At 39.5% G+C, this 25,712-nt stretch overlaps 1 protein-coding gene and 1 long non-coding RNA gene across 2 annotated transcripts; one reads left to right on the plus strand and one right to left on the minus strand.

Annotated features, from left to right (window-relative positions):
* slc6a15 (solute carrier family 6 member 15) lies at positions 1–25,320 on the minus strand. The gene is made up of 12 exons (XM_044357350.1): positions 23,821–25,320; positions 21,365–21,883; positions 14,289–14,446; positions 13,801–13,927; positions 13,429–13,610; positions 7,959–8,069; positions 5,995–6,236; positions 5,530–5,728; positions 4,901–5,093; positions 3,463–3,622; positions 2,715–2,877; positions 1–1,361 (listed from the first exon to the last, which is right to left on the minus strand). Exons 2-12 carry the CDS (start codon positions 21,663–21,665, stop codon positions 981–983), a joined length of 2,217 nt encoding a protein of 738 aa, XP_044213285.1. The 5' UTR covers positions 21,666–21,883; positions 23,821–25,320; the 3' UTR covers positions 1–980.
* On the plus strand, positions 12,013–13,908 carry LOC122986210. The gene is made up of 2 exons (XR_006404263.1): positions 12,013–12,345; positions 13,807–13,908. It is a non-coding gene; the product is annotated as an uncharacterized LOC122986210 (long non-coding RNA).
* Positions 25,321–25,712: the final 392 nt, after the last annotated feature.

The following is a 25,712-nucleotide window of genomic DNA, read 5'->3' on the forward strand; positions in this document are numbered from 1 at the left end:
TTAGGGTATGGACCATATTTGACCTTTAATTTTGACAGGGAAAAAAAGACATTGCATTTGAAGCCATTTCATGGAAAAAAATATTTACAAGGAGGACTCAGTCCTCACAAACATTAACAGCACATTAGTTAAAAAACGAGAAAAAAAAGAGACAGGAGTTAGATTTGAAGTACTTCTGAACCTTAAAAACATGGTGTTCTGATATCCAAACTATTAAGATAAATATATTTATAATATTTATATTATATTTACAGAATACCTTAAATATACAACGTCCATCATGTATTCTATAAACAAATATAAATTACTTAGGCACACTTTTGATTCAAACAATCATGGGAGTTGTTGTCAAGGCCATCCTCTCGCTGTTTGAACTAGGTTGACCTGTACTTTCACCAAGAAAAATTAGTTCAGTCTTGCATCGTTACGTCATCCGGAGCAGCTACATTTTTTACTAATCTCAGTACTTGTTGGCCAGCAGTTATGGGTCATAAAGTACACAACCATTTTTTTTTTTTTTTTTTTTTAACAGCACAGACACAGGTGCAGTCCCAACATGACCTCTTGACCTCCTGACCCGCCTCTTTGCAGTCTCCTCTTTGCTGATTCTTGTTCAAGTAGGCCTGGTGGAGCGTCCACCTTATTGCTTACACCTTTTCTCTCCTGCAGGATCTACAAGGAGGAGGGAGCAAAGGATGCGGAGAGCAGGAGCAAAAGATGAACAAGTGGGACGCAGCCAAGCAAGTGGGCGAAGCTTTAGACAAGGATGACGTTTATTCCCACACCTTTTTTTTTTTTTAAGGTAGACATCATATAAGGTTCAGAGACGACAAATAAGAGAGCAGCTACGATATCTACAAAGAATATACAGTACAAGTAAAATATACAGTGATGATACGGCCAACTAAACGCACGCGGAGGGGTGGAGGGGAGGAGTGGCCAGCCAGTATGGCCGGGCAGGGCTTACTATAACTGTCAGTCTATAAGTCCGACTCGGGCATGTCCGGCATGTCGGCCATCAAGTAACCGATACCGTAACGGCCATTGGGTGCGGTGTCCGCATCAGGACCGCCACTGCCGCTCTGCTTGCGGTAGATGCTGTTGCCAGGCATCGGCGAGGGCGCCTCGCTGGGTGACTTGCCTTGAATCAGGCTGGTGTCGTCATCCTCCCCCGGCCGGGCGGTCTCCTTGATGATGCGGCCCTTCTTGTAGGAGACGGTGGAAAGGCCACTGGTGTTCTCATCGATGATATTGAAATAGCGCAGACCGAAGACCACAGGCACGGGCATGATGGCCATCACCACCAGGGAGATGCAGACCACGATGCCCCAAGGAGGGAAACCGAGTTTCTGCTCTTTGGCCTGGAGGACAGACACAAGAAAACAGACTGAGGCTAAGAAGGATGAAAGGATGTGTCTCTGAGTTGATGACTGGTGTTAAATGCTGAAATGTCCTTTTTGAATGTGCTTGTACTGATAATTTAGTGTTCAAATGACAGGAACAGGGTTTAACCCAGGAAATTGTACAGCAGAGGCGGAAAGTCTCCCACATAATGACACATCTCATCCTGAGATCAATTTAGTTAGTAGATTTCGGCCTAAACAATGTATGAAATTGCACATTTGTACTTTTTCCTCAAAATTTAATTTCATGTTTTTTATGATTATGTCAGCAAAAACGGTCAGCTTCAGTTAAGGTGGCCCGTTTTTGTGATAAAGCACTGCAGGAAACTTTGGTTAAAATGAGACAAATTTGTTGTCATCAATAATTGTAACAATTAGCTGATTAATCAATTAGTCAATCAACAGATTTACTGAGTAAAAATACAAAAACAGTTGGGTCAAGCTTCTCGCATGGGATGGAATATCTTTGGATTTTAGACTGTTTGTAGGACAAAATAAGCAGTTTGAAGTTGTTGTCTTTCGCTCTAAGAAATTGCGACGGGCATTTGTCAATATTTTCTGACATTTTACCGACTAAACCTATTAATTGAGTCAAAAAAACTAAGAAAATCATCAGCAGATTATCAGGTAATGAAAATAATGATTAATTGCAGCCACATCCTCACAACTACATTATTAAATCACTACATATAGGTAGTCATGTAAAAAAAAAAATCAAGTTAAGCTAGAAGGCATCCTCTATCCCTAGACCCTCGATTCAGACAAGGAAAACCCCGCCTCCAAAAAACCTAAAAGGAAAAAAGGAACAATTAGCCTTATGAACAGCAGCGACGTAAGTGTCTACATGTGCCGGACTTGAAGAAAAATGATGACTAATCATTCTGTTCACTCAAGTAAGGCAAACCTACTTCACAGTGATGCTTAGTTCAGCTGCAGGTGAACCTACTTAGCTGGTTTGGTGAGTTGAGAGGTGTCAACCTCACTGGATAAGTTAAGCAGTCCATGCAGGGACACTTTGTCCGGTGGCCTTTGCTCCACTTATTGAAGCTTTTCAAATGGCTGTAGTTTTCTCTTGATGTGTTAAAAAAAAACGTCTGCGATTTAGACCACACATCCTGTTGATTGTCCGAGGGTTAAAGGACGCCTAAATGTGTTTATCAGTAAAAACTTTGCCTTTTTTCCCCCGTTTTTAAACTACTGCCTCATTTACTTTGAACCCTTTAATTTGCTTTTTACTTGTTCCAAGTAGGAGAACTTCCACCCCCATTGATCCCTGGTCCCAGGAGGGACAAGCCGGAGATGTTGACTCACCTCTTCCTGAATCCAGGCACTGTAGCTGGGCGGCGTCATGGTCAGCTGGATTAAGCTGGAGCACAGGAGGACCAGCAGCAGGATGGGTGTGATGAACTTCCACATGTAGTAGTAGAAACGGAACGGCGTAAAGCCAAGCATGTCCTTCAGGTCTTCAAAGAATCTGAGAGAGTGGTGGGGGTGAAAACAGAGCGACACAGCAGGAGGTAAGATCAGATGTAAAGAATTCACAATAGTTTCATATTTCTGTTTCATAAACCTAGTGGCCTTTATTCATTGTTTAAAGGCTATATAGCTTGAATATACCAACTCAGTGGTTCCAAAAATATATCATTTTGTCTGCAAAAATTGTGGTATTGTGGTATTTTTGTGTAACCTAAACTCTAAAGCATTCATATAGCATTAATAAATGATTCGCAACATGTACAGTAGGAATAATCATGAGTGATTAAATTACTTTTTAAGGCTATTGTCCTCATGCCTTTGCCATATCTTCCTTTTTTTGGAAAGCAATAATCAAAATATATGTCAAAATATAAGTTTTTTTTGTTTGTGTGACACAATATTTCCCATATAAACTCAATTTGATATATTAGCTGTTCTTCTAGTTAGCTTAAAGACTTAATAATCTATTAAATGGCTACATTTTGCACATGTATTCGGTATTATTTACTCATTTTTACAAGTTATAAGTGATATGTAACTCATAAGAAGTTGAGACAATATGCTGACGATAATGTGCTCTTACTTGTCAATCCCATAGACCCAAGCGACAGCCACATTCTCCAGTATGACCACTATGAGCAGAGGCAAAGTAGCCGAATAGTCGTCGAACATGGCCACATAGTAGTTCCCTGAGCGCTGGACAAACAGGAGACCAATAGAGAAGGCCAACACGCAGCATCCCACTACAGGAGAGGAGCAGGTGGTTAGTTACTGAACGTTAAGGATTTGTTTAATTAAAGGATGGGTTCACAGTTTTTTTAAGTCTGTCTTAAACAACAGTCAAGTACCCAACTGAGGCTTCAGCAGTCTGAGTTAGTCATATAAAGTGGATATCTGCCACATTAACAGTCTTTTTAGCATAAAAGTTCCTCTTTGTGTTTCCTCGGACAGTGATTCCCTGTTGAACTGCAGTGGAAGTATAGTAACAAAAAGAGGGACTTTGAATATGTTTCAGTGCTTGTCATATTCAGTGTTGGACAATGGATATTGCATTGCTATATAATTTCTATATGACTCCTAAATACAGTATTTGAGATGGTCCTTTTTCAGTGTACCATGATTTACAGTTATTATCCGCAGTATAACGCTCAGGTAAACTGAGATACAGTAAGAGAAGTAGGGTGAACATAAAGTGAACTAAAATTGAGTATGTTTAAGTAGAGCAGGACCCATTTAAAGGCGTTCAAAGACCAGCAGGATGGCCCACATCCTGCTCACTATAGTGACTGAGCCATGAGTATCATTAATCAAACCTGTTATGTGGTTGCTTCTGTTGGAGCTTTTCTGTAATCATTTTCTGAAACATTTTTGTACTGGCATCGTAATACCACAACATTATCGTGCCTCTTTAAAAGAATACAAAATTATTGTATTCATGGCAGTGCTGGAAATGGATCAGAAGTTTGATGTAATATAATGTAATTTCTATGTTAAGCAGCAACTTTATAAATATGTAAATTTGTAAATCATTACTAGGCAACCCATTCATCTTTGCAGAAACAGTCTTTTTCCTAATGGAGTTGCTTCAGATTCTATAGACTTCCAAGGATTAAGCTAAACTAAGCTAACCTCAACATTCAACATACAAGAAGGTCTGCACAGGACTGTTTTTGCAATCCTGCACCCTCCCACTTTTGCAAGATTTCCTAACATCACCACCTACATATATTTTGATCCCACAACAATTTGTTGGGACCTGTTTGGCTCACGTGATCCCAATCCCTTTTAGAGAACTGAACTACATAGATTAAAATGCAGACTAGGACCAAGACAGCACCTTGTTTGATGTGTCTAAATATGAAAACATATTTCAGGGCACCTGACTCCCCACATAAGAAAGAATGTGTATATATTTGACTATTCCACTGAGACAAATATAGACATATTTTGTAAGAGCTCTTTCAAAGATGCTAACTTTCTGGAGTTAAAGGGGCAGTCTGTTGTTTTAATGTCTCTCTAACCTGTAAGAAACTCCTTGCGGACTTTGAAAGTATCTATCAGTGGAGTGAGGATGCCCTCAATGGTGCCGAACATGCTGCCCAGACCGAGGTTCACCAGCATGAGGAAGAACATGACAGACCAGAAGGGTGAGGCTGGGAAGTGGGTCATGGCCTCTGTGAAGGCAATGAAGGCCAAACCTGTGCCCTGGACCGCCTGGTGGGAGGAGGGAAGAAGAAGAAGAGGTTAAAAAATTAGTTAATAAATAATTTCCCATTAGCTGCCAGGGCCTTTATTTTTCCTCAGCTGAGATGAAAATTAGGCCTTTATTTGAGTCAGTTTACTTTTAGAGAGCTTATGAGCCATAATTTCTAATTCTCCAGTCTTGTAGTGAAATGAAAACTAAACACTTCCATCTGTTTCACATTAAACCCCTTCAAAAGTTCAGGCATAATCCCTAAAGCTAAGCAGTGGAGTGGTATGATAAATATAAGGCTACCACTAGCAGCCGGTTAGCTTAGATTACAATGACAGCAAAACCCTGGGAAACAGTCCGGCACATAACTCCTTGTAAAACCACAACGTCTCAAACAGCGTTTTAATGAATATTTGTACATGTGTAAAACATTTTTTAAAATCATTTTGCAAGTACCTTATTGAGCTCGTCCTCAATGCTGCAGGATTCCAGTCCCAGTTTCGGGTAATCGTCCTCCTTCACCCTTTTGATGATCTCTATCATCAGATTGTAGTCCTCAGCACTAACCTGACTGACCTGAGTGAGGTTGATGTGGTGGGGGATCAGGCTCGCTTCAATGCCATTCCCCAACAAAGCCACAATCTTGTTGGTGTTCCTAAAAAAATGGGCAGAAGTTATTGATAGTTTTGGTCATGAAATTGAACTTAACACTTCAATTCAGAGACTGTAAAATAGTAAAGTTGTCTAAACAATATCATTGGACCAAATTTTGCAAGAGCTTTATTCTCAACTTCCTCCCCAAGTAGTTTCCTTCTCTTGTTTTCATCATAGAGTAAAATCACTACAGATTCAGGTCTTTGATGGTCGACAGGAAACACAGTTGCCGTCTGTCGCTAAATGTGAGAGGAAGCTCTTACTCACAGTGCCACACATTTGCTGTTCATGATGTTGGCTTTGAAGCCCAGCACAGCAAACACCACCAGGGTGGCCAGCACGGAGGTGAAGAAATTGATAAAAGACACCAAGACGGCATCGAAGTGGCAGTTGTTGTCCCGCTTGTTGTAGCTGGAGAAGGCGATGACGCCTCCGAAGCCGAGGCCCAGCGCGAAGAAGACCTGCGTGGCCGCCTCTCGCCACACTTTGGCCTCCAACATGATCTCCAGCTGCAAAGAGATTTGTTTTAGTTTAGTGACACAGTCTACATGTGCGGATCATGACTGAAGGTATACGACCAATATACAGAATATCAGTGTTCACAAAATACGAGTAAGTGGACCTTGAGTTAATATTATTATGTCATACTTAATTTTTTTTACCATTGTGAATTGAATGTTTTGGGGTTTTGGACTATTTGTCAAACAAAATAAGTCATTTGAAGACGACATATTTGGCTTTCAAAAATTGTGATGGACATTTTTCACTATTTTTCTTGACATTTTATACACTGATTGATTAATTGTTTAATTAAAAAATCAGCAATGGGAATAATTGGTAGTTGCAGACCTATACATCACTTTACTTTTTGCAATAACATAAATAAAAGGTCTAAATTGTGGCATGTCTTTCTATTATTAATTATTAATGAATAACAAATATATAAACATTTATTTTTAGGAAAAATTCTTGGTAACACTTAACTTAAAGTCCCCCTATAGCATTTATAAGTAAACATTTAATAAATATTTTATAACATACTATAATGTAGAATGAAGACATATTTATATTATTACAACTGTATTTTACTACATTGTCATTCATTATCTGTTTAATCTGTTTATACAACAGCCCCCACCTACAGTATGAGTGCCCACAGGGGGAGTTATAGTTGTTAACAAATACATCAATGAACATTTCTTAGTTATCTGCTAACAATTACATTATAGTGTGTTATGAACCATTTATTAATTGTTTCTATACATGCTAAACAGCTTCACCACATTCTCTTATTTCTGTTTGTCTGCAGATTGTCAGTATATCAAGACGCCAACTGACGGCTGGCATCTTGGCAGTTTCCACATGGTAATTTTTTATTACACAGGTCTCGACCTGTTGCAAGCACAAAAGCAGAACACACACACACACACAGCAGGACTTTGATGTCCGCAGGTACACGGCGGAAGATGGCGGCAGAACGTGTGGTTTGAAGTCGTAAGATGTCAGCCGACGAGACAGAGCAGACACACGAGACAGACTCTGCTGTGAATGAGCGTCTTTGGCTGGTTAGTTACATAAAGCCTCAGTAACTCTTGTTTCCATGGTGAGCAGAGCTGCTGCCAACATGATTCCACGGCCAGAGGAGCCATTGGCCTGTTGCTGCTGGGAAATCGGCCTATTACAGTGCAGATTCGTTTTTTTTGAGTTCAGACACCTTTTTTTTCTCTCTTTTTTTTTTTTTTTAAACGGCAAGTGGATTCAGTTTACCAGTGGCTGTGTGATAAATACATAACATTTTGATGTGCTTTCTAGAGAATTTCTACAGTACATTTCTGACACATGGTGCTCAGTCAAGTAGGGCTGAAACAATTAATTGATGAGTCAATTGACAGAAATTACTTAGCAACCATTTTGATGATCAATTAAGCGTTTTGGTCATTTCTAAAGTAAAAAGCTCTCAAGCTTTCTTTGTCATATATAATAGAAAACTTAATATCTTTGGGTTTTGGGCTGACAGAACAGGACATTTGAAGGATCTTGGATCTTAAATTGGCATTCTTCACTATTTTATGAACATAGCAATTATCAAATTAATTGATAATGAAAGTAATCTTTCTACAATCAAGGCATCCCTCCTGTGGATAAATACGTAAAAACAGTTTTTTCCTTGGTGGCATAAATTTGTACTTAACAGATTAAACAGAGAAACGCTGACTTGAAATGTTTAGTACCTTGGGTGTGAACATGTGTCGAATCCCGTCCACGGAGCCCTTCAGGAGCAAAGCCCGAACCAGGAAGCAAATCAACACAACGTACGGGAACAGGGAGCTGAAGTACATCACCTGCAAGTAAACAGAACATCTTGTTTCACGCCAACAAACTTTTACAGTCAGCCTGTACTTCAATAAAGTCACTCTGCATATTTTAAGATGTCTTATCCATGTCTTGGAGGGCATAAAACCATCAGGAATAGTTAGAGATGAAACTTAAATAATGAGAATTTAAAGCAATTAAGAACAAAATGTGTTTCTAATGATTATAAGATGCTTAAATGAAACAGATATGCATTCAAAAATTTTTTTTTGTTGATGCTTTAGACCTAGTTTCAAGATAAGTCAGAACATGGTTTACCCAGTAAAGCGCAGACTTAAGAACCTTTGATGTACATTGTGTCTGGTTCACTGAGACTTATAATTGGTTTCTAGATTACTGAGTAACGGTGAAATATTATGGCTATGAGATAAAGATAACTGCTGTCAAGTTCCTGTCAGAAAAATGCTTGTCAGATAATAGAGAGTTTAGAAAACTGAAAAAAAAGGTGGTGTGATCTTCCGGCCTGCCTGACTGTGCAGTGTTGATTATGATCATCTCACAGGAACATATGAAGAATGAAACCTGAGCAGTCAGTCTAAAGCTGCTGATATCTTGGTAGGTAGTGGGTAAGAGGATAGTAGGTGAAAGTGAGTTTTCATTTCCCTTTAATATATTTGTCAAGAATCAAGTTTGCAGCTGAGAGACAAGTTTAGAGACACATTTTAAGCATTTTCTTTCTTCGTGACTGTGAAAATGACAATGCATTTTAAAGTAGTGATGACTTAATGCGCCATGAAAGTTGTGTAATCAATATCAGCAGGGTCCCAGGCCAGGGATGGTAGCTGCTGGGCCTGTGCAAGGGCCTTTGTCCCATCATCGCGCTAATCAGACGACGGGCCTCTCGTCTTTTTGTTGTTGAACACCGCACATCATTAACCGGAGGCCTTCTCCTTCTAGACAAGGTGGCAGTTAGAGAGTAAGAGCAGGACTGAAAGCCTGAGTCAGCCGCTACACAGCGACACGTGGGTTTACAGGACTGGCAGTGGGGTGTGTCTGCAGCCACCGGGGAATGGTTTACGGTTGAGTCATAAGCAAAGCTGGCGATTCAGAGACACTGCGTCTCCTACATGGTGGTCTATATGTAGCTCTGAATGAGACAACGTAATGTCTCGTCTTAGAGGAAAGGGATAATTCACCCTGAACAGATTCATTCATGTTTGGCAATTCAATTAAGGTTTGTAAAATTGAATGATTTTTTCCAGTGCTTGCAGGCAAAAAAGACTTCAAACCTGTGATTCACATAAACATAAAGTATTTTTGGTCATTTTCAGATTTTATTAGATGTTTGTCCCACATTGTACATTTTTTGAAACAAAAACATGTTTTACCCTCACTGAAAATTACAAAGGGGATGTCCCTGCTGTGTAGTGAACAGTGTTCTTCCATTCATTACCAAAGAGGTGCAACTGAAACTGATTTAAAGCTCAGTCACTTGACAACAGCACAGACACAAAGTTGTAAAACAGTAAATCTTGATTTCTTCAGCTTCGAAAGACATTTGTTTAAGGCTCCAGTATATATAACTCACCCTTTTATAGAATTTAGACTTGAACTATAGCCCTGGAGGTTTTGCTAATCATCTGTCATATTGTCAAAAGTCTTTCTGTCTTTTTTCTCTTTTGTTTTCTTCGCTGTGGTTCTGAACTTGCTTGTCAGCCGTTTTCTGATTGAACCTCCCTGTCGAAACCTCAGTCGACTCTCAGCCACACAGGCTACAGGCTTTTCTGTGATAAACAGATATCTGCTCCTTTGTAACCTCAGTCTGATGTTGTATCAAAAAGGGACTTTATTATGAAAGATTATGTGTTATGGCAGATAGGATGTGCTTTTTGCAAAGGTCATATTCTGAGAACTGCACTGTTATCTTTATAAACTGATATAAAAGTTTGGTTTTCCCATCATGACAGAAACATGTAACTGTTGAGATTCTTTATACATAATGTATTAATAATATTAAAGGTATTTTACATCTAAAAGATTACATGATTTATTAATTAGCTTATAATTGCTAACTTTTAATGGTGTTCAGCTACTTTGGATACTTTCCATGAATCTCCCTGTTCTTTTACCGAATCCATGACCTCTCTCTCTCCCACATATGCCAAAAGTGCGCTCCCCACCCCCTTTTTTTTTTGCCACACTCTTGACAATCAAGCCAAGCCAAAAGAGCGCGTATAACCATGGTAACCAAAATGGTCTGATCCCTTTCACGCCCACCCACATACACAAATGGGAGAAATGCAGATCGCGGTAGGGATATTCCTTGGAAAAAGGCTTTTGTGAACATGGGTGGAGAGAGCATTAATATTCTTTTGTACCACACAGTGCTGATTAAACTTCAAAGACACTTAGAGCTGGCCCCCTTCAAGGGAAAGTTCATGCCCATTTCTACTCTCGCCAACTCAAAAGGCCATCCAGACACACCAGGTAGTTGGAAGACAACCATCTGTCTCAAACTGTACAATTAACTGGTGGCTTGGGTGGTTTCTGTTAAGCCGTTTAAAAAAATGATGGGTTATTTCTTTTTTTTTTTTTATAAACAACATATTTATATCTTTGTTTTAGCAATTAATTGTATTTTCCTGATAGCAGTAAAAGGACTTGAACGTCATTTGTGCCAATATAACCCCTCTGATAGAGTGGCAGTAGTGAACTAATGATTGTGACAATGATTGTGGTTATCAGTGGCATTTCTTGCCAGGCAGCAAGATGTGGCACGCAGGGGAAATGAGACTGTCTAGCACTGCAAATCATTGTGGCAGAGACCTAGATTAACGGGATTCTGTGGCTAAAGGCATCCATCTTGTTTTGTCTTCGTCTGTTGTGGTGAATGCAGCACAAAAGAGGAGGGTTCAGTAGACCCGAGCAGAAAGCAGACAGCTGTTGGGATAAGACCTGAGCTAAGGACAATGTATGAATTAAAGGTGGGGAAAGTGAGCCACATTTCCCACACCATTAACAAGAAACTACAGTTGTAGTCTAATATAGAGATAGAGTTGTTACTTTTTGCAAAGATGTAACTCGATAGTTTTCACCTAAGATGCTGATTGAACCAACGTTTAATGCTTATAAACCTGCCTTAACTGTTTTTTTGGCCACTTGGGGGCAACGGAAACAAGTTGTGAACATGACATGACATATCGCCTTTTAAGCTGATATGTTTCACTTGTTAGCAAACAGTTGCTTATTTCCAAATCCAGCAGTTACAGTGCAACATTATTATTCCTTTGGAGTCGTGTTTCTGTCCACCTGGTGAATACAAGTCCAATATTCAATCTCTTTTTATCTCTGTTTTGGGTCTCTACCAGCTCCTGTGGGAAATATATTTCTCTTTAGCTGCTAAATGTTCCATTATGTTCACCAACTAGTCCCTAACTGTGTGTTTACCATTTGGTGTTGAGCAGGTAGGTAGTGTTCAATGGCTTTTTAGAGCTTTTTCTCTGAAAACAACACTAAGATAGTGCTGAGAGTAAACCAAAACAGTAAAGTTGCAGCTGGACAGCTAAACAATGAGCTGAAACTTGCTATAAAGTGCCGTAAAACCGAGTCGGGTGATAATTCTCTGTAGGTCCGTCACTACGAGCCATAAATATAGTAATTGGTGTGAAAACATCGAAACAACTTGGCTACCTAAAGATGAACATGTTGTTTACTCTTTTTTTAGCTCTGGTTTGGTCTCCACCAAGTCCAGAGAACAATAATTGGTTTATAGCAATGCAGTAATATGTTCCAATTTCTTCACCAGCTAGCTGCTAACTTTGGTGCTTGGCAGTTAGGCTACAATGAGTTTGTTAGAGCTTTTACGTCGGAAATGGTTGCCTACAGTAGTTGATGAATGCAGCTGGGGCTGAACTATATGTAAATGTGCTGTAAAACCAAAATAATAACTGCAAGGTTGGGTGTTAATTCTCCATGTTTTTGGCACTATTACAAAAAGTAATTTCACTGAGTTAAGAATGACTGACTCATGTATGACCTATTGCAGACAAAAAAGATCACTGAAATATACTTTGTTAATTTTGACCCTACGCTGTAACCCAGCCAGGTCTTGCATAAGAAGTGAGGATAATAACAAATGACTTCAGCATCAAAGCTTAGGCTACTCTTGGAAGATTAAAAAGTGTGACCATTTTTCCAATTAGCACAGGCTTGACTCTGACCTTGGAAGTACACCGGCTAATGCTTGTCATATGTTATGAGAAAGTGTGGAATGATAAGGATCCCCTGTAAAAAGAGAGGAGCGGGGTGAGTTTGCAAGCAAACGCTAACCTTTAGCCAGTGGGCTAATCCTTCCGGATGCTAGTCACGCTACTGTCAGCTTTGCTACACTAAGCTAAAGTAAGCTGAGCCAAAAATCCCACAATATCACATGAGCTCCCAGGATCATATCTGAGACTGTATCATTAGAAAAAAATTGTCAAGTCACATTACAGTATAGTGACTTATCAGTGTCTTTAGACCAGGCATTCATACAGTTTGCACTCTGTAAGCCTCCATCTTGAAGTGAGCTAATTATGTGTGAGAGGATTTTCCAAAACACTTAACAAGAAAAGACCTTTTGTTTCTGTCACATTCCCCCATTTTCCCGGGTAGTTATATTTTACTATCTATTTAGACCAAGCTGCCAGGATTGCAGGATAACTATAGAAGTCAGTTTCCTCTGTTTTCTTCCTTTCTTCCTTCCTCTCAGAAAACCCCTCCTCCTCTGCCTCACTTCCTACTTTTTAATATAGCTTTTCACCAGTTTATTTCAACAAGTTGCAACCTACATGGGTGCAAGAACAAGTGCTGCAGGAAACTACTGAGGGAACTTAGATGCGTTTTCAGACCTCCACTTTTTAGTCCGGTTGATTCGGACTCTGGTGCGGATCAAAACAACAGTACCGAGACCCTTTGAGGATGTGGCCTCAGGCATGTCCCAAAAGATTTCTGGAGCAGTTCGTTTGTAGTGGGAACGTGATCCGACCCAACTACTAAGTGTACTCTGCAAGTAAGCGGCTCCCATAGCCAGGTGTGCTTTGCATACTGAGATACGGATGAGTGAAATCAGCTAGCTGGACTAGTGCAACAAAGAACGTTCTTCCTGTGTCTTTGTTCTAGCTCCTGGCACAGACACATACGACCAATAAGCAGAACAAACGTTCTCACGTGGTTTGCAGTGATACATTTTGGTTCACTTGGTTTTTTCTCTGTGTGCAAAGAAACTGAACCAAGGGCAAAATTTTCCCCAATTTATTTTCCCAATTTATCCACTGATTCGGACCAGCAAATGAACTATAGGTTTGAAAAGGCCCTAAAAATGCTAACAGAGAACAAAATTCTCCTTACCTTCCCAGAAGACTGGATTCCCTTGATCATGGCGAGGCATACCATAGACCAGGCAGCCAGCAGGCACAATGTTATCTTCCAGTTGAGTCCTCCACCCTCAGAGATGCTGTTAGAGATGTTCAGGGCCTCGCGGTACCAGTAGTAGGTGGTGGCCGAGCTCTTCTCACACTCCGGCACCACATCTGTGAACAAACCGACTGGAGTTACAGCTCATTCCCGTCATGTACCCCTTTTGTTACAATTATCTAGTAGTGTCTGGTTTACAGAACAAACAGGATACAGGCCTTTCGTTTAATGTTAAACTGTAGACAGAGCCAATGACTTGATCCATGAATCTGGTCTTAAATACACCTGAATGTATTTGTATCTTACATGTAGTGGTCTTGTTCTTGATGAGTGGACACTCATGCCATGGCAGAGGTTGCTGGAAGGACTGGGAGAAGTAGAAGAGACTCCAGCTGATGATGACATTGTAGTAGAGAGCCACGAAGAAGCACACCTACAGGCAAGAGAGACAAGTTAACTTCTGACTCAAAAAATAAACCAAAACACAAAAGAGGATCTTTTTTGAAATCAACTCTTCTCAACACTCACACTCACACTTTTTGGGGGGACAATATGGGGGGAAAATATACAAGCTTTGTAAATGTAGACTTTATGGCAGAGCTGTTGTATTGGATTGCATTAGATTGCACCAGTAATGATAGGATATATAATGAAAACATTATGAAATGAAACCCTATATTTTAAGATCAGTAACATGTTCACTATTCTTTTAACCCTGCTGTTGTCTCATTTTCATACATCTACTACACTTTATTAATGTGTACAGCTGACGCAGGCCCCGGTGTCATACTCACCACACAGCTGGCGAAGCCGATGCCCCCCAGACGAGGGCTGATGTAGTTCCACACCCCGATGCTGCCCCTGCGGATCCGCTGTCCCACGGCGAGCTCCAGGAAGAACAGCGGGATGCCAATCAATATCAACAGGATGAGATAGGGCACCAGGTACGCTCCTGCCAGTCAAAACAATACAGACAGCGAATTAGACGAGGGGCAACAAAGGAAGAGAAACTGTGTCATCAGATAACTGTGAGGGGAGACGATTTCAGTTCTTGAAAGCAGGTGACAACCACGTGGGCGCAACACACACACATACACACGCTGTTTTAAAACAGCTTTCATCTCTCTATCTGCCACATGCTGCACACAAACTCACACCAACAAACACAGCTGCCTCCTGAACTTTGACTACAGTGTACTTCCACCTAACGTCCCCCGTGATGGTGACACATTTGTCTAAAAGCACATAAAAAAATCACCAGCCTCTTAAGCAGTATCTGTCTCATTATCTCCCTTTCACATAAACACATAAACACACTCACACACACACACACAAATTACTATACACACATCTGCTGAGCTGCATCTCCACCTAATATGTCGCCCGTGGTGTGTGGTGCAATCAAATAATTCTGGAAACCAGGAAGTCTAAAATTACCTAAATTACAGTGGGATTACTTTGCTGCACATTACAAAGATGGTATTCCTCTCTAGAATTAAGGTTTCAGGGTGAATGACTAATATTAAGGCAGGCTGTAATAGTGTGGTGCAATAAAACACAAGGGGGAACATCTCTTGTGACAGTCAAGAGTACTCGTGAGCAGTAAGACTACCAGGCACATGATGGCTATAAGAGATACAAGAGAACCTAAAACCCTTTGTTCAGAGGAAATGGCCGGTGGTTAGATGTGCTCAGTGGCACCAGATTTTTATATAATGCACCTTTTCTCTTTTCCTGTAACATATGTGAGACTACACGCAATGCATGCTACAGTGTGACAGTGTGTGGTTTTGTTTTTTTTACATGAAATGAAAGTGTGAAGGTTTGGTGACCCTCAACCATTGAAATCTTCCAGAAACCATTGCATCATTTCTCATGTCCACCGATGGAAAAACCAGCTGTTTCATTCTTACAAACACACTTTTTGCAGTTAACGTTTGGTCCAACAACAGTGACGCTATGATTAAAATCCCCTGTTGTGACATTTTTCCCCTCTCACAGGGCTAAACCCCAACATCAAATGTTAACATTGGTGGGGCAGCGTACTGTAATGTTTGCTATGAGTCATTGATGACAGCATCAAAACTTCCGTCATGTGTGTATTGTTTTTAGTTTCATCCCTGCTTCAACAGCGTTTATTGTTTCATCTGGCAGGACGTTCATTCAGATCCTTTCCTGAGTCCTGCTGTCCCTTCCAGGTTTGGCTTGGATGGGAGTGGTCACAGACAGGACGTAAAGATGTGTGTGTCTCTGTTGTTTTAAGCATGTGTGTTACTAGTTTCTAATATTAAATCATCTAATTCTGGTTCATTGAGTACACAGTTAATTCTGGGAAGAGGCTTTGACATCAGTCAGCATCAAAACCCCCTCTGGTCTCCATTGTCTTTTCAAAACCTCGACAGTCTCCCTTGGACATTCAGACACTTTGATGGCATTTTGAAAAAGCAAACAGCCTGATAAGAATGTATTTCACCTCTTCTTAAAATAGTTTCACAGTCATCTTCACTTACAGTACAACAAGATAAACATCTGGTTTATCCTGTTTAGATATCATCCAAACATGTGACTCTTCCTTGTGTTTCTTGTCCTGTGTTCCTTGTCTTTTGGCGCTACACGTGCAGTGAGAAGAGGTGTAGATGATTTGCATGCATGCGGTATACTATAGGCAACTACAGTAAAAATGAATCAATTCATTTACCATTATGAATCAATTACCTTAAATGTTGTTGTTGAGTTAATTCATCATTGAAATTAACTTTCAAACAAAACACACAATGCCGAGAGGTTTCTGATGAGATCTGTTATCAGGTTAGGCAATCGATGTTTCTGAAGGAAATTGGAACAACATGTTTCGAGTGTGAACGTTTTGCCCAGAAAATCCAGAACTTCAAAATTTTCCGAGTACACCATGCTGGTAGTGTGAACCAACTCTTTATAGGGCAGAGGCAAAGGGACACCTCCGCTGCTAGCAGGGTTAGGAGTCATTTTTGCCACCCAGAGCAAGATTTTAGCTAGCTAGGTGAGCAAATAAAGTAAGAAATACAAGATTAAATAAGAAGTATGAGATAAAAACAAAACAAAAATGACTACAGAGCTACGCTAGCGGCTCTGTGAGGCTCTACGTAGGCACAGCAGTGCTTTGAGCTAAATGCCAACATCAGTATGCTAACAAATCACCATGCTAACATGCTCATGTTTAGCAGGTTTAATGTTTACCCTCTTAGTGTTGTATGTTAGCATGCTATCATTTGCTTATTATCACTAAACACAAAGTATAGCTGAGGCTGATGGGAGTGTCATTGATTCTGCAGGTCATAAACCAAAGTATTGGACAAATTAAGATAGGATCATCAAAGTCATTGTGATTCATCTGAACCAACAATGTCTGAAACAAAATTTCATATTTCAATGTTTAGGCTACGTAGGCCACGTTTAATTTAATTCAAACAAATTTAAAAACATGTAATTCAGTCAAATTCATTTTAGTGCAACTTTCCTTTTGAAAAAGTGACAGCCTTAAACCAGACATTTGATAAAAGCTTACTTGACATTTTTGGTGCTATTATCACATTTCCATTGGTAACCGAACCTAATCCTGATTAAATAAAGAGTTTTTATAATTTACAAGTTGATAAATGTAAATTTGAACAACGTAAAATTACTCGCCAACTATTTTGATAATTGATGTTTCGGTCATATTCAAGTAAAAATACCAAATATTTGCTGGTTCCAACTTCTCAGTTGTGAAGATTTGATGTTTTTGCTTTTTTGTGACTGAATATCGCTGAGTTTTGTCACAGCTGGTTGGATAAAACAAGCACTTTGAATATGTCACCATGGGCTCTTTCCATTTCATGACATCCTGACATTCTATAAACAAACCAATGAATTAATTAATGTAAAACATAATCAACAGATTAAGAGATATATTCAACTTTTTTTTCTTAAACAAAGGCACAGCAGCACTCGGAGCACAAAGGGCTCCTCTGTGCTTACTACACAGCTATAAAAGGAAATATACAGTAAGCGGATGAATGTAGTGATGTACATACACATGTATGAAGACAGAACATGAAACACATAGGTTCCATGTGTGGGTGGATAAAAGATGTAGATAAAGTTCACACCCACACACACACACACACACACACACACACACACACCTGCTACAGTCCCAGATCTGCCGTTTTAATCTAATTACAGTTGAACACAGCAGGGTGACCAGAGCTGTTTAAAACAGACCTGAAAACATGACAGGGTCTACAGAGTTCATTACTGGAGCCTTCCCCACCCTCCCCATGCAGCACACACACACACACACACACACACACACACACACACACACACACACACATACACTCAATACAAACACATGGATCTTATGCAAAATATGTTCATGAACACATCCAAGTCCACCAATCTGCCTACTCTTCTCTGACTTCTTCAATCACACCTCCCATCTACCAAGATACCACATTCACTCTTTACTCTTACCCACTTCCCTTAAACTTTGTGAAACTGGTTATTTGAACTGGGGCTTTTTTACTAGGCATCTTCCTGTATTTTACTACATTAGTATTTACCCATGATGTAAAAAGGTGGATAGTGTGCACATCCAACCTGAGTTGGTTACAGTTGCAGGATAGAAACCAGCAAGCAAAGAGAAAGAAGGTTGTATGCACACAAGCATCCAAAAGTTTTATTGATGCAACTTTTCAACCCACAAAGTCTTCATCGCGTTTTATTCACATAGATGTTTGTCTGATGAAGACAATGTGGGTCGAAACGTTTGCAGAAATCAGCGTGCAGACAACCTCTCCTTTGTCTTTATGTAACCATTATGACCATAATTGTTGTGTTTTGCATTTCTGCTAACTGACACAACTTTCTGCTCATTTTTTTGTCATTAGCAAATGTCCTGAGAAACAACAACAAAGTAAGATTTTCTGAACTGGATTTTGTGTGCATACGACTGAAATGGCCAATCCCACATGGGGTTAGGGCTGCAACTAACGACTAGTTTCATTATCAACTAATCTGTCAATTAATTTCTTAATGAGTCGTTTGGTCTATAAAATGTCCAATCACTGTTTCCCAAAGCCCAAGATGACGTCCTCAAAAGTCTTCTTTTGTCCTGACCAACAGTCCACAACCAAAAGATATTTAGTTTATCATCACAGAAGACTAAAGAAACCAGAAAATATTCACATTTAAGAAGTTGTAATCAGAGAATTTGGATATTTCTCCTAAAAAAATGACTCAAAACAGTTAATCAACTATCAAAAAAGTTGATTAATTTTTGTCGATTGACTAATAGATGGATTGACTAAATGTTACAGCTCTACATTACACACAATAATAATACAAGGTGTATAAGCAAATAGTTTGGGAAGATGACATTCATAGTCAAAAGTTGCTGAAATCTGATATTGATACATATCACAATATGGTGTATGCAAAATAGTTAAATTGAGGCAATGAATTGTGTTCTGCTATTATGTTCACAACTCCTAAAATGTGCAAAACAAAACTGTTATGAATTATTAATGTTGTAAATTAGTAACACAATGTGATTATATAACATCACAATCCACTGAAAGTCAATAAAGGATCATATTGAATTATCTCTCAGCCCTCCTCTATACAGTAGCACACACTGTACTATGTTAAACATACAGTATCATTATACTGTGCAATGATAAGATGTAATAATGCAAAGTTAAGAGAAGAAGAGGTTATAAAGATTGGTTTTAATTGTTTTTATCTGTCTGGCCAACCTGTCTGCGACGGTTTCATTTAATCAGCTTTCTCAAAGCGTTCATTGGCTTTACATAATCTCCTGCTGGGAAGTGTGACACCTTATCACCTTCCTGGGACACACACACACACACACACACACATTAGAGTATAAACCCTGCAGCATGTCTTCACTATAACACAGCACAACGCTCTGCAAGTCAGAGAAGCTTGCGCTCATTTCAAGGCATTATGGGAAATGTGGTTTTGATTCAAGGATTGCATGTGGGTTGACTGTTGTTATTATTAGACTCCAATCAAGAGCACACTCAGAGCTGCTCGCACAATGATTCCCTGCGTGGTGACAGTAGTGTTATTAGGTCATATGTTTGGTTTCATGTTTAGGGAAATGTTGCAGACTGCACACATACAGACACAGACTGTCACATGACTCTGATGTCCATGAAGGTCACTGAGCAGTCTGGTTTGGACAGATGAGTAGATAATAGGAGGGACCCTGTTTCTCCATGCAGGTACTGAACCAACTGTATTCATTACAAATAGGTGACACAATACAGCAGCTTGATTTGCATTTCAGAGCTGAGTGTCAAAAGTGTAACTGGATTATAAATTTAGACTTAAAAATGTATTTCATAACACAGCACTATTGACATATTATATTTATTCAAGGGACACAGGACTAGATATTGCGTCTAATTTGGGATAATTTGGTATAATCTGGGATTTTTACACTCTTTCTCACTAAACACTTGCACCAGCTCTGTAAACACAGTGTGAACACAGTGATATAAAGCTGCAAATAAACACTTTACACAACTAAAAAAAAAAAAAGAAAAAGAGGAAGACTACACGACTAGTTTCTGAGAATATTGAACTCCTATTCCTGGCACATCTCTGCGCTGTGTATATAAAAGAAACTAGTGACGAGATCCAGCTCTATATATCCACAGTTACAGTCATGTCAAAGGTTTCTTTTTAGTGACAGTAAACACACAGATGTGCACAGACTTGGGTGTCAACACTCTCAGAAACTACAAGTATAGTTGTCTTCTTTTTACTTTTTTCATTGTTTCATCCCAACTCTTAACCATGAGCCTGAGATGCACTCTTTGTTTTTCAGCTTATTTAGTGCTGTTTTAATGCAAATGCATTACACTGGGCACCGTCTTATATTATGATATTATATACTTGCTTGGTTTGACAACTGCCTGCATGTAAACATGTGTGAAATGTTTTCCAGGTTACTGCAGGTTCCTTGTGATGTCACTGACTTAGTATATATATATAGTCTACTCTTCTGCTGTATTTACTTTAAAGGATAATTCCAGTTCATTACAACATGTGTCTGGTTTTTGTTGTTTTGGTCATAATTTCAATTAGTAATAATAACATTACACTCACCAAGTCTATTTCTGAGAGCCGGAAACATTGACATCTCTAGAATTAAAGTCCAGTGGGGAAGTAAATATGCGCAGTCAGATGACCAGACAGATTTTTAACAAACTCCAGATTAGTCAAACTTATGTAGAAGAGAAAAGGAAAGTGAATGGTAAAAAAATGATTAGCCAGACTGTGTTTTAAATATCCGTCACAGCTTAAAGACCAGTTTTCTTGGTTCACTATTGTGCGCACAATGTTTTCCTGCACAATTATGGGTTATTAGCAACATTTCAGGTGTGCTCACTTTCAATTTTATGTCCAAATAAAGTGGTTGAGATGATCTGGCTACTTTACTGTTCATTCTTATTGCCCAGTGGGAATTCCTTGTAGCAATGTCAGTAATCACTTTGAGTACAATGTTATCATAACTGAAGGAAACAATGGAAAAACTCTGGAGATCAAACTGATTTCAAGTTGTGATGCAAATCCTGCATATAAATCAAAAAAACTCAGATCTTAAGCATATATTATTTAAAAATTAGTTCAATCCATTGATGAATTTCTTTATATTTCTTGTCGTCCAATGAAATGAGCAACAATCTTGCTTTATTTCATAATTTTTCATGTTCATAAACAATGTTATCTACCAATACTGAGATTATGTCTCATGACTGTTATCAGATTCATGTTTTATGGGTGAAAGTGTAAAAGATGAAGCTGATGGGTGACTCACCCCCTCCGTTCTTCTGACACAGGTAGGGGAACCTCCAGACGTTGCCCAGGCCTACAGAGAAGCCAACCTGGGCCAGGATGTACTGGAGCTTGTTGTTCCAGGCCGGGCGCTCCTCCTCCTCTCCGTCCGAGCCCCCTTCCTCCACATCGCACTCTTTCCCCTCACCTTCATGGTTGTTGACGATCAGCGAGCTCTTCTTGAAGGAATCGTCGCAGGCGTCCTCGTTGGAAAGCAGGTCTTTGACAGACTCTGTGACATCGTCGTCAAGCTCTCTCTTGACGGCCTTGCTGTTTTTGGGCATTTGATAAAGCAAACAAGGGCGAGGGGTGGAACGTCTTTTTGGTTGGCGGGCTGGAAGGGCAGGGCCAGGCGTCTGTGAAAAGTCACTTTTTTGACACTTTGCCTGTGCAAATCTGTGAGTTTGAAGTTGTTTGGGTTCAAGGGCCCCGTGGGATTTGAAACAGTTTGTAGAGGTTGAGTGATCAGAAAGTGATTTATTTCTTCATTATCACCAAATGTCTGTGGGACAGAAAAGGGAAATACTGAGATCAGTAAACAGCAAATGAAAGTCAGACTTTATTGAGAAGACTGATATGATGGGTTGTTGCTAAGAGGCCTCCTAATTTCCCTTCATAAATTGCTTTTGCTGGTTTTGCTAGTTTTTACTCTGAATGAACTTTGCATAAACAAAACTTGCAAACTTTTGCAAATGATCACAAGAACTGACTTTTTGTAACATCAGAAATATGAATAAAAAGCCAAACTCCAACTTCTTCTACAAGACAGAAGAAAACTATTACAAACACAAACTCTTGAGAAGCTTCAAACAGTAACTGAACAACAAACAGTAAATCATTTCTGTCTTTTGGTTATTCTAAAACATATAAAAAACATATAACCCCCCCCACACACATTCTCCCCCCTTATTCCACACCATTTTATCTGCTTGGAAACAAGTCCATACAGAGAATTATAGTTTGTCCCGGGGATGTAGGTTTATTTCTCACATGGAAATCACATGGTGCGAGCATGCTGCAGAAAAATCAATGAATGGGGATCATTTTATTTTAAGTCATTGTTTTGAGGGGGGAGGGTTGGGGAGGGGGGGTGACTGGGAACATTAGCCTGGTTGTGTGGACAGTGACTGGGACAGTGACAGGTCGAGGTATGGAGACTATCGGGAGACTATCACGTTTCAAGACCTTGTGAATAATTGAAGCGAGGAGGCCATTTGCATACGAACCCAAACACTCCTTTTCTCCGCAGCTCTCCGGCATTGGGGGAAGCCCTTCAATATTAAAGGGTATCAACTTTCAAAACGAACATACAAATACGACGAGACATGCAAATAAAACGGTGGACACGCCATATGAGGCTGCACTTGTTTTGGTCTTGTTTCGCCCTATAAAAGACGCCACCATCATATATTTAATGCAACTTTCTATGATTTACACTATAAATAGCACAGGGAAAGATTCAAGGGTGGGGACGCTCCATCCAAGGTGCGCAACATCCCTGTCTTTCAAATTTCAGCATCCTCAGGGCGTCTCGCGTGTGCATCGCGCATTTTTTTTACGCTTCAATATTTTCATCAAAACGTATCAAAGGAGCAAAAAAAAAAAAAAATATCCAGGAAACATTCAGTGCGACCATGTTGCAGAAATACAACATGCCTCCCGCCTTTCACCAACACAGAGGATTAAGCGATTAATAGATTTCCTTTACCGCTTCCAGATTAGCCTGGTTTGCATGAGGCACAGGCCGTCGTTTCATAATCCAGTGAGCGCAACATAGCAGCCAAAAGCAGGACCGCTGATGCTGAGCAACCTTCACTGCAGTTATCATGCAGCCTCGCATAAGAAATAGCATTTATTGTGTTGAAATTAAGGTATGGCTGTGTTTAAGCTGATGATGACTGACTGTGAGAGAGAGAGAGAGAGAAGAAAAACGCACAAAGACAAAATGCGTTTCCATGTTTTTTGTTTTTTTTTTCCTTTTCTGTCTGCACATGACTCAGAAGAATGATGAATCAAAAAAAAAAAAAAAAAAAAAAAAAACGGGCCCGAGATGTACAATGAGAAAAATGCGGATGGAGAAAGAGATGATAATAGCAATAATAATAATAATAATAATAATAAATCAACGCAAAAAGTCACACCGGTGCCATGTGGCTCGTTGTTCCACCAGTGCACAATTTGTTCTCTTAGGAATGCGCATAAATGAATAACCTCCATCCCGCCCAGTCTTCATGACATCCGTGTGAAGTATTTCATCATTCAATGGCCAGCCTCATTATAGTCAGCCTCACACACACACACACACACACACACACACACACACACACACACACACACACACACACACACACACACACACACACACACTCATTCATCATGCCATGCCTTTATGATAAGCCTAATAAACCCCAGTGATGATGCCGTGTGGCAGGTACTCACCGGTGTGGAGTAACAATCGTCCTTTTCTGAGATGATGCGTCTCAAGGAATGAAATTGTGAGAGCACATGCACGGGGCAGACATTATCACTTGCGTCTCTGTGGACCAGTCCGGCCGGTGTGCTGCTCCAGACTCCGACGCCGTGACTTCTGTAGCTCTTGGCCAGAGACACAGCGCGGATACGGGGGTGCTCCCCCTAAGACGCACCGGTGACAGGTCGTTTTCTGGCTCCTTAACCGTGACAGATCTCACCGGAAATATTTTATAGACCCCTACGATCTAACACCGAATATTATACGTGTTTTTAAAATTTATATTTTACGTGTTATTTACCTCTTTGTTTTCTACGACCCCCCTGTTGTTTTACTTGGTACGCTCCACTACTACAACAGGGGCTGGCTCTTAGATGAATGCAATGTGCCTCTGTTTATAAACGCTCATTTCACTCACTGGATATTTCCTCATTCGGATATTATAATAATTTATTTGTATAGAGCATTTTCATAACGGAACACAGAATTTATGTAAGATTCAAATCTGTAAAAGATCAGGTTTTGGTCCATTTTGCGCCACATCCACTCACGCAACCTTTGAGGTTATTGCGAAAGGAATTAACATATAGCCGAGACAAGAATATGGTTTTTAAACCAGGAACAACTGAGAAATGTATTGATGTACATAAACATCAATTAGTTTATTCAAGACAATAGCCTGCACCGGTCCATTATGCCAGTGAACATTGAAAGTGGAAGTGAAAATAAATAAAAGATGTTATTTAATTCATAAATGTATTGTAACGTGAGTTTAAGTGCCACTAGTGCAAATTTCATACAGTGAAAAACTTGTGAACTGGAAGCTCTCTGGAGAATACAGTATACACAGTATATACAGCACATAAACAAAGTATAATGTAGATTAAATCAAAATACTTTTTTTTTGTTGGCTTATCATTAAAATGAATAATAATAGTTTTGTATGAATAAAACAAAGAGCACAGTAGGCTGTTGGCTACTTGCCCCAAAAGACTCTCAACAAGTCTTATTATAAAACAAAATGAACTCATAACAGCCCTTTGGAGGCACATCTCTCTAAAGTTGAACATTTTGATCCGACTGATATTATTAAACTTTATGATAAATCAATTAACTAAGCTATAAGGTTCAAAGTACATAGGAAAAGTACACAGTACATAAGCTATAGGCCTATATGTCTATAGGAAGTATTAGAGATAACATCACATTGTCCATGATCAAATTTTAATAATAAACAAGATTAAGAGTCTACAGTCAAGCTAGTGGCTCTTTGAGACTTTATGTTGTCACAGTGGTGCTTTGAGCTAAATCCTAACACCAGCATGCTAACATTCTTACAATGACAATGCTAACATTCTTGGTAGATAAGTAGATAAAACTAACTCCACCTTGTCTTGCTACAGCAGTTAAATGCTGTACTTGCACATGAATGCATCAGTAATAATAATAATCCAGTATTATAATACATAATAATAACACTCACAGGGGTCATTTTTTTCCTGTATAATAAGCATTTTTGTTTTTGATATTTTAAGTATAAAATTTTGAATGTAGGACTTCCTGTGGAGTATCTTGTTATACTGCTGCTCTTACAGTTGAAGCTCAGAGTGGGTTTTCTACTGATCACATGTTTGGCGGTTTGATCTCCGGCTCCTTCTGTTCACATGTTACAGTTCACAGTGTCCTTAAGCGAGATACTGACCCTCAAATTGCTCCTGGTTTCAGTGCATTCCATAGTAGTGTGTGAATGAAACTGTAAAGCACTTTGATATTTTCCATCAAGGATCTGAATACTTTCTCCACCCCTACAATGAGAGTGATGTTGGAGTGTTACAGCACTAAAAGTACAGTAAAGGTCAAG

The sequence above is a fragment of the Thunnus albacares genome, chromosome 7 (genome assembly GCF_914725855.1).
Source record: "Thunnus albacares chromosome 7, fThuAlb1.1, whole genome shotgun sequence".
NCBI lineage: Eukaryota > Metazoa > Chordata > Actinopteri > Scombriformes > Scombridae > Thunnus > Thunnus albacares.

Coding starts and splice junctions, on each gene's coding strand:
- slc6a15 (XM_044357350.1), bottom strand. CDS start 21,665: ATGCCCAAAAACAGCAAGGCCGTCAAGAGAGAGCTTGACGACGATGTC. Junction 8,070..13,428: donor GAATCCAGTCTTCTGGGAAG/GTAAGGAGAATT, acceptor GTTTACTTGCAG/GTGATGTACTTCAGCTCCCT. Junction 3,623..4,900: donor CCGCAAGGAGTTTCTTACAG/GTTAGAGAGACA, acceptor CCTCTCCTGTAG/TGGGATGCTGCGTGTTGGCC.